General features: G+C 55.9%; 1 protein-coding gene across 2 annotated transcripts in view; it reads right to left on the reverse strand.

The window, feature by feature from the left end:
- Positions 1-462: 462 nt before the first annotated feature.
- Positions 463-13,926, reverse strand: part of Cd82 (CD82 molecule) — a 45,268-nt gene continuing 31,804 nt past the window's right edge. For both annotated transcript variants that reach the window (XM_052183054.1, XM_052183055.1), the window contains exons 5-10: positions 11,710-11,834; positions 11,524-11,598; positions 3,159-3,260; positions 1,904-2,122; positions 1,617-1,700; positions 463-1,322 (exon numbers count right to left, since the gene is read on the reverse strand). In XM_052183054.1, the coding sequence (XP_052039014.1) occupies positions 1,245-1,322; positions 1,617-1,700; positions 1,904-2,122; positions 3,159-3,260; positions 11,524-11,598; positions 11,710-11,834 (683 nt within the window). In that variant the 3' untranslated portion in view covers positions 463-1,244. The remainder of the gene's footprint in view (positions 1,323-1,616; positions 1,701-1,903; positions 2,123-3,158; positions 3,261-11,523; positions 11,599-11,709; positions 11,835-13,926) is intronic.

A 13,926-nucleotide genomic window follows, 5' to 3' on the forward strand; every position in this document is an offset into this window, starting at 1 on the left:
ATGGGGCAGCAGCGCCCCCTGGTGGGTACTGCTGGAGCACTCTCCCTCCACCTACTGGGAGGGAAGGGAGGTCTTCCCAGCCCTCCAGGGCCCCACAGATGAGTGGGAGAAGTACCCACGGCTGTCCCTCGCACCCTCCGTCTGCTCCTGTGTGGGTGCCTCCTCATCAGGTCATTTGGCTCTGCATCTGTCCGAGTGTGCAGAGGCTGTGAGGGAGGGTCCACCTGCCTTGCTCATTATGAAAAGGTTTCCTTCTGGGAGTCTTAACAGAAACCTACTGTTCCAGAAAGAGGCCACGAGCACTGTGGAAGAGGAAGGACAGTGTGTGTGAACTGGCGTCAGCTGTGACACAGAAACCCCACGTCACACTTTTGGGTTCATCCCATGGTCCCCCCAGCACCCACCTGTCACCCCCACACCCTCTCCGCCCCATAGTTCAGGACACCACCTCCTCAGGCTGGATCGTTATAAACCCTCCTTTAATAATTGATTTCAGAGATGAGCGGATGGAACCCCTCCCCCACCCCTGCAAGGCACAGCCTCACCCACCCTTGGGAAAGGGGACAGGGGACAGGGGACAGGGGTCAGGGGACAGCTGCCAAGAAACACCAGTCCATATCCTCCTCTCACACAGATAACTCGGGGTCTTGTGCCACCTGAAGGACGCAGGCCTATAAGCTGCCTGGTCTCTCAGCAAGAGGGGCTCATGGAGGTCACCTGGGCCAGCCCCCCAGGAGCCCCTCAGTTCAGTTCCCTGCTGAACTGAGCTTGGCGGGGGAGTGTGTAAAGAACTGCCCACCTTGTCTCCCACAGAAACATGGAAAAGCCACAAAGAAAATGTCAGAGTGGGGAAAAGCCCATTAACCTTTCCTGTAGCCTTTCCTGGACAGCCATGGGTGCTACGCCCACCCTCCTTTTTAATATAATATAATATGACTTGAGGGTGGAGACCCAGCTATCCTGTGTACAGTGACACTGGGAGTCATTTCAAGCTGTTACAATATCCCAGGCAGTAGGAGGAAGAGCCACAGGATAGCCAGGGTCCCCTAATGGAGGCAGAAAGGCAGGGAGAAGGGCCCAGGCCCAGGCCCAGGCCCAGGCCCAGACAGTTCCCAGTCCAACCTTCCCTGGATGGGCCAGAAGCCTCAGTGGTGGAGGGAGCACGGCCCACGTGAGGAAAAGCTAGAGAGGCCCTGAGAGAGGCTGAGGGTGGAGAAACACGGACAGTGGGGACGTCAGCAGCCTCAGTACTTGGGGACCTTGCTGTAGTCTTCAGAATGAATGTACCGGCACAGACATATGGACAGGAGCAACCCCAGCAGCTGTGAAGGACAAACCAGAGTCAGGACGATGGCCCAGGTCCCAGAACCCTGCCATCCAGCTCCACACTGGGCTCCAGCCACAGCCATCCTGAGGCAGACAGGTAGGCCGCTAAAGGAGGCCCAGAGAGGGACAGTGCCCAATCTAACGTCACACAGCCGGATGGGCTGAGGTCAGGGCAGCTCTAGAAGCACATGGGCCACTCAGATCACAGGAAAGCAGCAAAGCGAGGGCAGTGGGGGAGGGGTATGCGAGACAGAGCACAGGGGAAGGCTGGCTGGGACAGAGGGACAGACCTCAATGACGGCAACGCCGGCACAGACACCCAGAAGGATGCCGAAGTTCTCCTGCAGCCACGCCTGCGCCTTCTCCATGCATCCCTGTGGAAAGACTCACATCAGCCTCCTCGCACAGCCGCAGCGGGCCTGCCCAGGACTGTGTCATGAGCAGCCCCCTCACACACCTGAAGATGATGGTGTGAGCAGATTGGGGGAGGGGACTAACGAGCGAAGGAGGCTGAGTGACAGCCTGGGGAACACCCAGGAGTTGGAAGCCCCGTCCCTCCCAGGGTGGCTAGGAATACCTCGCGGTACACAGGCCAGTCATCTGGGTTGTTTTCAACTACAGTGCTGTTGTTGACTACAGTGCCATTGTCGACCTCGCAGAATCCTTTCTTCACAATGAGCTGGTTGTCCTCTTCCTTTATCTTCTCGCAGGAGCATGGGTAAGTGGTCTTGGTGGAGTTCTTGAGCCCCTCGTTCTCCGTCCAGTTGTCGTAGCTGACCCAGCCACAGCACTTCACCTGCGCAGTGGGGACAGTTGCTTCATCTCGGCCACTCGGCCCATCCTAAGCAGCCCATCTCCAGGTGGAGACTCAGACTGGCCACCTCTGTGCCTTCTGGGGTGGGAGCTGTGCCCCTCTGGGGTGCTGGAGGTGCACAGTGGACAGCCAGAATGGGAAGCTGTCGGCGCATGCGTAGAGTGGAGGAGGCCCAGTTCAAGTAAAAGACCAGTCAGCACAGGGGTACGGAATGCAGGCAAGGCTGTCGTCAGGTGACAAGGGTAGAGCATGGGACTCTGGGGTCAGGTGCTGGGTTCAAACCCCAGTTCTGCTACTATGAGCCAAGTTGTGCTTTCCACAAGTGAAGAACAGGGACTAAGGTCCCTAATGGGGGTGAGGCAGACAGTGTGCTTCCAGAGGGCCCAGTGACAGACCAGTCAAAGCCAAGACTACCTGTCAGTGTTAAACACCAGCACCTGAGATTTGGGGCGGGGCTTCCTGGTCACCAAAGTGAGAAAAGAGATAAGATCAATTCCGCTGTTTCCAAAGACAAAAATGCTCTATCCAGAGGGCAGAAAGGCCATCTGGGATGGAAGCAAACACAGCTCTCAGAGGGTTTCTTGGGAAATCAGATCACAGGTAGGGGGCAGAGATGAGCCATCGCCTGTGCACAAGCTCTCATCTGCCACAACCAGAAGAGGGCGCTCCAAGCATGCGTAGGGAAGTGAGCTCCAGGCTATTCCCCCAGCTGGCAAGGGCTCCGACTGAAAGACAGAAGGACTGAAAGACAGAAGGACTGAAAGACAGAAGGACTGAAAGACAGAAAGGTAGGTACCACAGGCTCTGCCCCAGTGGGCAGCCTGGCAAGCCACATTTGTTCTGTGACACCAGGAAGAGACAACTTTTCCAGGGTCAACAAAGAAGAGGCAGCGCTGTGAGTGCAGGAGCTGTCTCCAAGACTGTGCTTAGGGGCCATGAGCAACACAGCCACACCAAGTCACTGTCACTCAGACACAAGACTGCAGAGGAGCCATCTTGTCACAACAGCCATCCTCACCTGCGCCTGCACGTAGTCCCAAGCCTCCTCGCGGCTGCTGGTAGCATTGGCGGTGTAGCTCTTAATGATGTCCATCACCGTGCTCCCCATCTCCTGCTTCAGCTGCAGAGGCAGTGCGAGGGTCAGGAATGGACTCGAACCTGGACCTCAGGGCTGCTCATGCCCACACCCTGCCTCCTCCACCACAGCAATCCCAGGCCATGTCCGTGGCTGCAGAACATCCACCGTCCTGGTAATCCCTAGTGCCCATTCGCTCAGTGCCAACCCTGTCAGCCATGGCCTACCCTTCACCAGGCATTTTTCCTTTCGATGCTGAAAAGCCTCCCATGGCTTCCCACAACTTTCAAGAGACATGTCACTGTCCTCTCAGGACTTCCTAAGCCCCACGCCGTCTGCTCAGGTCTCCCCAGCCCTGGTTCCCTGCTCTTTCATGCTGTGCTCCATTACACGAGGCCTCCTGCTGCCTCTGTGCTGTCCCCTGGATCTGAACATGGCTGTCTCCCCCATCAAACTGCATCTCCTCAGAAAGGCCTTGTGGCCGCTCTACAGAACTGTGTTTCTCCTACCCCCACCCCTGTCACCTTCCCCTGGCCATCCTTGTCCAGGGCTAAGTGAAGGGGCCACAGCTCTTTCTCTTGGGCTTAGGGTCTCTTTTCCCTCCTGGGATGTGGGTGTTGGCTGGGTATAAGACCATCTCCCAGGGACAGTGAAAAGAAGAGTCAGAGCCTTCCGATTTCTTGCTTTTGTGGAATGGGCTGCAGTCTCTCGGGAAAGCTCTGAGCCTGCAGGCAGGCTGCCCTGGAACCCCAACCAGAAGACCCTCAGCCTCAGCCACGGACCAACCGGCCTTCCCTGCAGCCGGTGGCACCACATGAGGCTGAGGTTCTCATAACTGTTAAAGGGGGCAGGGTGGAGATCTGCGGGACCCTCCATGGCTGCCCTCCCTGGGACTTCACAGTCCATATCCCGACTAGTAGGGATAGTCCCCACCAGCTGGGGAATCCTGTGCTACCTGAGGAAGCTCAGGGGTGTGAGGCAGGGGAGGACGTCAGAGAACAGAGGCCAAGGTCTCATAGCTTCTCATCAATAGCCAGCTGTGAGGAGGGGAGAGATCTGCAGCTAGCCCAAGAGCAGGTGAGACCCACAAAGGTGGGAACACGGCCTCCAGGCAGTTCCTGCTGATCTCCCTCTGTCACACAGCCCAGACAAGATGGCCGCCATTACCTGCTTACCATGAGAGAACCAGAAAGACCACTGTGTACAGAAGGCCACACACTTGCCTCTCTTCCTGACATGACCATGCTCTCCAGACTCAGGGTGCTCTTCCCCAGCCTCCCAAGGGAGCCTTGAGTAGCGCTCCCAGGATGGCCACCTCCTCCAGCTGGGCCAACAATCAGCTCCTAGCTACTTCCCTGCTTGGCCTAGGGAAACAGCCCAGACCTCTGAGGCCAGTAAAGCTCCTAGCATCTTCAAGAATCCTCATGGGCTTGGGTGTGGCTCAGTTAGCGCAGAGCTTGCCTGGGTCAACTTGGGGTCAGTCTATAGCACACACACTGGGCATGGAGGCACACACCTATAATCCAACACCTCATGACTCAGCAGGTGGGAGAGGAGGGTGAAAAGTTCAGTGCCATCTTTGGCTATATAGGCCTCATGAGACCAGCCTAGATTACATGAGACCCTGACTGAAAATCAAACCAAAAGCACCCAAGCCAACAAAAAACCCGGCAAAGATAAAGCAAAGAAAAAACACCATAGAGCTCAACAGCTTCCAGATCTTTCCAATCCACAGCTCAGCAGTGGCTGACTTTCACAGAATGCCCTTACTGAGGTGTTTCAACTGACTCTCCCGCCTGACCTGTGGCCCAGGGACTGGCCCTGTTCCCCACCACAGGCCTAGAGAGGTTTGTGGACTTAGCCAAGCCATACACCATGTGCAAGAATGGAAATTTGGACTTGAGCTTGTCTGCTCCGAGATCCCAGTCGGCCACCCACCTGCCAAGCTTCCTCGGCGTTCACCCACACACCCATCAGAAGAATTGTAACTGGGGCCGGAGAAGTGCCTGTGGTTTGCGCATCCCACAACTGGGCATCTGCCTACAGGTCTTGGGTCTGGCTGTCCTGACCATCTGGGACTAGCTTCTAGTCTCTAGTAAGCAGGTAATCCCCAGGCCTTGAAGACACATCTCCCCATCACTCCCACATCCGCCCCTGGTAGTTGGCCCCTTTTGTAGCCACAGGGTTCTGCATTTTCACAGTGTGGTTGTCATGGCAGCCGGACTTCCCTACCTCCTCCACAACCCTGTCACAGATACCAACAGGTGATAGAGGCGCTGGGTGATTTCCACCAGGGTGGGTGGTTTCCATGGAAATCACTCTGCATCCTGTAGTCCAGGATGTGGCTGACACAGCTGGGGTCAGAGACCCAGGCTGCTACCTGGTGCTGTGCAGCCACGTATGTGGGCCTCTGTGTTAGTACAGTGGGTTGACAGGCCCCCTGAGGGGGAAGACCACCAGAGGAGTGGAGCCAGCAGTGGAGAGGAGCTGAGTTCTGTCAGAGCTTTAGAGACTGAGATTCATCACTGATTGGGGGTCTCTTTGTCCCCTTAGTCGGTCCCTGGGATGGTGTCAACCTCACTACCCTCCCAAACTTGTCAAATTATCCTAAAGAGACCTCAAAGGGCAACGTCCCTGGCTCACTACTTCCCAGGGCATCAGACCAACCACAATCATTTAAGAGTCAGAGCCCTGTGACTCCACAATGCCCACTTCTTAGAAGAGCAAGCCTCCTGGTCATACAGCTAGCCAGCCGCAGATTCCACAACCCAGATCCTGCAGCTCCCAGGATCCTGAAGGCCTCCTCCTGGTCCGTCCCCTACCTCCCCCAAGACTGTCCACCCCCAACGCCTACATGCACTGTCATCCCCCCCCCCCCCAGTACTATTTCAGAGTGTGAACAGCCCAGGACCTTCAAGGGCAACACAGCACCCCACTTAATACTCTTGCTCACACTTTCCTGTTCTCTGTTTAAATGCTTCCTGTCATGGGGTGTGCAGAACTTCACAAAAGCATGCCAAAGTGTGGGTGGGGTCTCTCAAGAAAAGCAGCCCACCACAGCTTATTAGTCCCCAGGTCTTGCTGGTATAAGTCCCCTTAAGTCCTAGCTCGGACTACTACGCAGGAGCAATTAAGTCCCTTCCTAGGCCAAAGACTACTGATGCCCTCTGCCCTCCTGTCCGCGGTCCATCTGAGGGTTTCACAGGACAGTGCACAGTCTTTAAAGTGTCAGAGTAGCCAAGCACTGGGGTCCCACTGAAGATGCTGCCTGGTGCTCCTCTAAGGGTTTTCCAGGAATGAGGCCCTTGGCCTGGGGCCATGGGCGGAGCATGTCACCTCTAATCACCGCCCAAGTGATTCTAGAAGCCAGCTGCTTCACAGTCAATGCACCCAGCCACCACAGGCTGATGTTAAGTTTGTATCCCTGTGCAGAGCATGGGGGGTAGGGGGTGGGGAGTGGGGTGGGGTGGGGAGGGGTGAGGGGGGTGGGGGTGGGGGTGGGCAGAGGGGGGCGCCTAGGACTCTTGGCTCCCTGGAGAGACCCCACCCACGATTCTATGACCCTGGGCAACCAACAGTCAGCTGCCTTCTCCCTTCACAGCCAGGAAGAAAGAGCCATCTGTCCTATGACTGAGACATTTCCTCCCAAAGGAGCAGACCATTCACAGGGAAGGTTTTGTCTCTGGGAACCTGGATGACCACCTCTGCCACCTAGGCCTGAGCACACTTGTGGCTTCAGGCTTTCTGGACCTGGGAGGGTCCAGCTTCCTAACACCGTCTCTGGAGCAATCTGCCCTCACCCTACCCCCACATGAAGCCAGAGGTTGTAGCTCCAGGCTCTGCACTCCAACCCAATCCAGGTTCTTTTATTTTTTTTTTTAATTAAGTATATTCTTTATTTACATTTCAAATGTTGTCTCCTTTCCTGGTTTCCCCTTCCCCTGAAAATCCCATAAGCTATCTCCCTTTCCCCGATCAACCCTCCCCCACTTCCCTGTCCTGGTTTTCCTCTACACTACATCAAGTCTTTCCAGGACCAAGGGCCTCTCCTCCCTTTGGTGTCTAACAAGGCCATCCTCTGCTGCCGATGTGTCTGGAGCCATGGGTAACTCCATGTGCACTCTCTGGTTGATGGTTTTGTCCCTGGGAACTCTGGGAGTACTGGGTGACTCATACTGCTGTTCCTCCTGTGGCACTGCAAACCCCTTCCGGTCCTTGGGTCCTTTCTGTATCTCATCCATTGGGGGCCCTATGCTCAGTTCAATGGCTGGCTGAGAGTGTCCCCCTCTGTATTTGTCATGCACTATGACAGCCTCCCAGGTGATAGCTATATCCAGTTGCCGTCAGCCAGCACTTGTGGGCATCCACAATAGTGTCTGGGTTTTGTAACTGTATATGGGATGGATCCCTGGGTGAGGTAGTCTCTGGATAGTCTTTCCCTCAGACTCTGCTCAACCTTTTGTCTCTGTATCTCCTTCTGTGGGTATTTTGTTCCCCCCTTTCTACAAAGGACCCAAGGGTCCATACTTTGTTCTTCCTCCTTCTTGGGCATCATTTGATATGTGAAATGTGTCTTGGGTACTCCAAGCTTCTAGGCTTATCAGTGAGTGCATACCATGAGTGTTGTTTTGTGATTGGGTTGCCTCAGGATGATATTCTCCAGTTCCATCCATTTGTCTAAGAACCAATCCAGGTTCCTAAGACTTCTGTTCATGTTCATGAGAAGCTAGCATGCGGCTGTCATTTTGCAGCCAAACCAGCCTGTCAACAGGGAAGCAGGAGACCTCATTTCTTTCCTGGCCCCCTCACTCTCTGCTGCTTGAGGAAGGACTAGCAGAATCCTTGCTGGCCATTTACACAGATCAGAGGTGGTATATTACTTTACTCACGCCACACAGCAGCCAGCACCAGAGCTCGCCAAGGAGCAGGACCCCTGAATGGCAGACCTGATCTCTGCCCCCAACTCTGGCTGGGTGAATGCACCCCCCGAGTCCCTGTGACTTCACCCTGAGTCCTGCTTGCTCAGCCTGGCCTATCCTATCACTGACCACGGTGGGCGCAGTTGCCCACCACGCTCACCAGACCCAGCAAAGTCCCCATAGCAGTGATACCACCATGCCTGCTGACCAGCCAAGGGTCCTGGCCATGCACCCTCTATCTTACCACTGTCTACCCGGTGGTGCTGAGAGGAGGTCTTTGGGGGTTCTGATGCCTGGAAGCATTCAGATCTTACAGAGGGCCTGGGAAGGCTGAGGATGTGGCTTTCCTGGTGACTCAGTGCTCTCCTGACAGACACAAAGCCCTGAATGTCATTCCCCCCCCCCCGACATACTGCATAAAACGGGGGTGGGAGGTTGGGGAAGGAGGGGTAGGGGGTTGGGGAAGGAAGGGTGGTAATGACCACACTCCTAGCACTTGGGAAGGGTGGTACAGAGTATCCTAAGTTCAAGATCATCCTTGGCGACATAGAAACTCCGGGGCCAGCTTGGGGTACATGAAACCCAGTCTTAGAACAACCAGAAAAGGTTGGTGACATCACAGCCCAGAAGGGTCTGGGGTGTAATCATGTACACTGACTTTCCTAAGGACAATGTCTATGGGGCACAGGTGGTCTGATGTCCTGTGTGTAGGCCACACTGTCACTGAGTGGCTGCCACTGCTGTCTCAGAGGACATTTCTGCTAGGGAGTGTGGCCTGACACATCACTCCACAGATGAGGAAGCTGAGACAGAAAGAGACTGCCTGCCCTGAGTCTCAGAACCAGTTCTGAGTGGGCCTCTGAAGAGCCATCAGCCGGCTTCTAGAAGGCCTCTTCCTCTGCCCTGAGAAACCCTGCCTGCCTCCCCCCTCACTCCCCCCAACCTCCCTACCCCCGGCCCCGCCCCAAGTTGCGCCTGTCCGCAGGAATAAACATCACCAAGGCATGTTTAGTCTCCTGCTGCAGTTTACAAAGTGTCTTGGAGTAGTGGGTTATGTGCCTTCCAATCCAGGGGTGAGTGGGCAGAACCCCACCCAGCACAGGGGATCCCCCATTTTGTGCAGTGGGGTGTGGAGTCTGAGGTAGTCAGGTGGCAGAGGCATACAACATTGGAAAGAGTAAAAGCCCGACTCTTCAGCCAGTCCTGATCGGAGGCTGGAGGCCCTCAGAGGCCGGACTCCTGAGCTCCTACCACAGCTGAGCAGAGCAAACAGGAGGACCCGGGAAGCCACGCTGAGGCTGTGGAGTGTGTGACTATGGCCAATGTCACTTGGCTCTCGTGAGTGTCTGTTTCTTGAACAGGTTATGTTCAAGCTTGGCCCCTGACGTGGGGTTGACGCCAACCCAGAAGGTGCTGCAGTCCTCACCAAGGTTATGGTGGCTCCACTAGGGGTGGGGGCAGGAGTGGCTCTGACCCCCTGTGAAGGCCACCAGCTTCCTACCTAATGACATTGCAATGAACCCTGAATGGGTCCCCAGAAAAGCCACAAGGAGAAGTGAGTGCCTGAGCCACCCCCTGCTGGGTGAGGAGTTTCCCTCCCCCAACCACGGGCTTCCTGCCTGACATCCAGGAGAGCTTCCTTTCATCTAGGGACTCCACCATTTCCTCTTTTGCCTTGGCCACCTGGAGGCTCAGCCCTCAACTGTCACCGATCAGCTATCATGGCAGCTCTCCTCCTGGTGCAGGCTCGCTTCTCTCTATTTTGATTGCAGCCACCCTATGCTCACATCGGAAGCCAGCCCAGATCACGTGGAGAACAGGCTGGGTATGCATTACAAACCAAAGCAGACCGAGGTAAGGGACCACTACAGCGAATGACCTGCTAAACCAGGATGCCTGTTCCCATCCTGCCTCTGCTGCCCACTGGCTGTGTGAACCTGAGTAAGTTATTTAACCTCTCTGTGCTTCAGCAGGAGAGTCCTCCCCTCTCTGATCTCCTGCATGGTTTCAAGAAATGACCAAACTCGGTGTGTGACTAGCACAGCACCAGGCTCCTCAGTTCTTCCGAGGGCTGGCTGGTGTTGGGCCAAAGTTCTCAGCTTCCAAGAGGGACCTATGGCTACAGAGCAAGCCCTTGCCCCATGCTGCATGGCAGGATGGGAGAGAGGTCCCAGGGGGGCTCCAGTGGGGCCTCTGAGGGCAGCAGGGGGGCCTGGGCCTCCCTGATTCATCCACCAGCAAGATGAAGGTCTGGGTCTGATCCTGCCTCTCACGTGACCCTGCTGGTGACTACTGAAGCCATGGGTGTGCCAGGGTAAGCACTGAGCTTGTTCTGTGGGCTGTGTGCATCCAGCAGCAGACACACTGGGGTCCAGGAGGCCGTGACCAAGGCTCTTCCTCAGCATCTACTCTTTCAGGCATGCTGGCTCGCGCCTCTAATCCAGCATTCAGGAAGCAGAGGTGGATGGATCTCTGAGTTCTCAGACAGCCTAGGCTACATGACGAGCCCCTGTCGCAATAAAAAGCACTTGCTTTTCCCTGTCAAATTGGAACTCGCCCTGCAAGGCTACTGTCCAGAGCTCATGTGTGTGAAGCTTCTAGATGGCACCAGGACAGCAGGTGTTCAGACAGACCTGAGCTGGGCTGTCGTAATTCCCAACAGCCAGTCTGAAGGCTCCATGCTAAACTCTCTCAAGTGCCTTCATGACCCGGGGCTAGAAGGTTATCTGAGAGAAGTAATGGCCCTGGCTGGCGATGCCCTCGCTTCTGGCCACAGCAGTGCAGAGGCTGCGCCTGGTGCTGTGGCAGCCATCCTGTGACCATGAGGTGCCATGCTATGGAAAGTCCTTTCCAGTGCGAGGGCTGAGCAGTCTCCGAGCTTCTAAAGGGAGCAGCAGACATACCTTGGCCTTAAGCTACGTTAACTCTGACTTTACATCCTGAGAGCTGAACATGTCTTTGCTTACAAAGGAGTCACATCTGCATCATCACATCGTGCCTGGCCTCATCTGTGGCAGACTGTGGCATTTGACACCTACTCAAGAGCTTTAATGACAAAAAATGCCTCGCATGTGTCAGTTGCTCCCTTAGCCATGCACTGGTGGCTCCCAGAGCCCTTGATACTGAGGGTAAGGCAGGTTCAGAGAGGAAGTGGTCAGTCTAAAGCCGAGCCACCTCCCCACCCCAGGGGCAGAGGGCCAACCCTGCCTGCCCCCTGCTAGGGGAGACAAGTCTGGCTGGCCACTCTTACCACCTTGGACACCTTGATGTCCTTGTGCAGGGGGCTTTCCATGACCTCCTGGGCCGTCTATGACAACTGAATGGCTTCCTGCCAAAGGAACCTGCCTCAGCGCACCTCACCTGCTGGGAGCAGGAAGAAGGGTGCTTACCTTGTCAGCATTGAAGTAGAAGAGGACCCCTACGGTCACCTGTGCGATGAGGATCAGCAGAAGGAAGACGAAGTACTGGGGACAAAGGTGCACAGTCAGCTATAGGCCCGCGGGTGTTGCCCCATCCCAGGAAGAACTCCCTGCCCTGGGGATCTGGGCCAGCACAGGTTCAGGGCCCTGACTCACCAGACCCAGCAGGCAGCGGACCTCATTGACAGCACCGATACAGCCCAGGAAGCCCATCACCATGGTGACAGCGCCCACACCGATGAAGACGTATGCCCCCGCCTGCAGCGAGCTGGACGAGGTTTCTAAAGGAGAAGGGCAGGAGCCCAGTGAGCCATGAGCCACAGGCCAAAGGCAGTCTTGGTCCAGGTCTACTGTCTGACTCCCCGGAGCTGGGGTTGGGGCAGCCATGTTGCTACCCTCCCTGTCCTGGGTGCCCCACTTCCATCTAGCCAAGGGCTCTTAGTCCTCCTTTTGTTCTCTATGCTTCTCACTGATTTTCCCTGAGATTGAATGCAGGAGGGTGGGGCTGGGTTGTATTTCCTAGGGGACCCTGCAAGCCAAGGACTGACATCGGGAGGAGGCTGTGGGTCAGGAGGCAGACACCACAGAGGTTCTGTTGAGGGCCCTGAAGACCCACAGATGCTCATGCTGGCCAGGACATGGGCAGGGGAGAGGCTGTAGGTGGGAAGCCGTCAGCTTGGGGCAGGGTCTGGCTTACTTTTAGGGAGCAGAAGGTACAGCAGGAGCAAAGGTGAGAGGGAGGGAAGCCTGGACGGCTGGGCCGGTGAGGAAATGGGGACCCACCAGGGAATGGCTCTGGGCAGCTGGGCAGACCTCATAAGGGAAGGTGGGGGTCTGGGGTCAAAGGTGAAGGGCAATGATAATAGAAGGTTGTTCTGTTTTGGTTTTGAGATGGAGTCTCTCTTATGTAGCCCTGCCTGTCCTGGAGCTCACCATGTAGACCAAGCTGGCCTCCAACTCACAGAGCTCAGCCTGCCTCTGCTGGGATTAAAGGTGTGCCACCATGCTCACCAAAACAGAGGGGACTCTTCTTTTGTTTTGTTTCTGTTCTGTTCTGAGAGAAGATCTTACAGGAGCCTAGGCTAGCTTGAACTGGTCATCCTACTGCTGGCAAGACTAGACCCGCTCAGAGATCCAGTTCTCAGGGGGCCTTTGGTGCCAAGCTTGGCTGGGGGGGGAAATGAATCCTTCATGTGTTCCTCCGGGGGTGAGGCAAGCCAGGGCCAACTTGGGCCCTGCAGCAGGGGTGACACAGGCCTGCCGGGTCATTCTCACTGCTTTCTCACCAAGGTGGCGGCTGTGGGGTGGGGTGGGCTGTGTCCTTGCAGACACAAGAGGGAGATGGATGGCAGGGAGGCCCTGTTCCAGAACTCAGGGAGACCCGGGACCAACTGCCCTTGGTGTCAAGCTCTCGGTACTTTCCCACTCTGCGCAGAGCCTCCAAGACGCTTGGGTGAGAGGGGACGGGACTCCTGGAGCTGAGCTCCTCACACGGGCCTCACATTCTGGGGGTAAGAGAGATGAGGCGAGGCCAGACACTCTAGTCTGGGCTCCAGAAGGCAGGTCTGGGATAAAAAAGGGCACCATGTACCAGCCCTGAGCGAGCGAGGCCCTTGGACTAAAGCCTTTTGCACACTCCGGCACTCTCTGAGTTCATATCCGGGTCTCCCTAGGCGCTTCCCTGAGGTTTAGGAAGGCTGCGGTGCAGGGAGCCTGCTCTGTGAGACCCCAAGACCTGCTGTTCCCACTCGGCCTCAGGGTGCCTGTCCTAGGGTGTCCCCTGCACGGTCCACAGAAGCAGAGTGTGTCTGACTGACTCGGCCTGCAAGGGAACCAGGAGGTAGGAAGCAGGTCATGGGGACTGGAGGGACCCAGTCAGGTGACCAGGCTTTATCAGTCACAACCAGTGGCAAGCCACTTCCTCCTTCCTCCTCTGGAAAATGGGACTTTGTGCAGTGTCTCACGGTCAAAGAGATTAAACTGTACAACACAATTTATCCAGAGTAGTCCTAGACGCTTCACTCAGAAATAAGAGATTCTTTCTGGTGGGCTTGTTTGAGACAGAGTCTCATGTAGCCCAGGCTGGCCTCAAACTTTCTCTGTAGCAGAGGACGGTCTTGAACTTCTGGTCCTCCTGCCTCTCACTCCCACATGGCTGAAATTATAGGCATGTAACCTCTGTCCCTCACACAGAAGTGAGACTCTATGGTCTCAGTCTCATGAGGTACGCTCAGTCATCCCTACTTTGTAGGCGAAGCAGTACAGAGAGGTAAAGTAACCCGCTGAGGACCACACAGTGGCAGGCAGCACATCTGGGACACCCCTGGCCCAGACTCCCAGCCCCACAGCTCCCTCTTAACCAAGCCTGTCTGC

Source organism: Apodemus sylvaticus, chromosome 5 (genome assembly GCF_947179515.1).
Source record: "Apodemus sylvaticus chromosome 5, mApoSyl1.1, whole genome shotgun sequence".
Taxonomy (NCBI): domain Eukaryota; kingdom Metazoa; phylum Chordata; class Mammalia; order Rodentia; family Muridae; genus Apodemus; species Apodemus sylvaticus.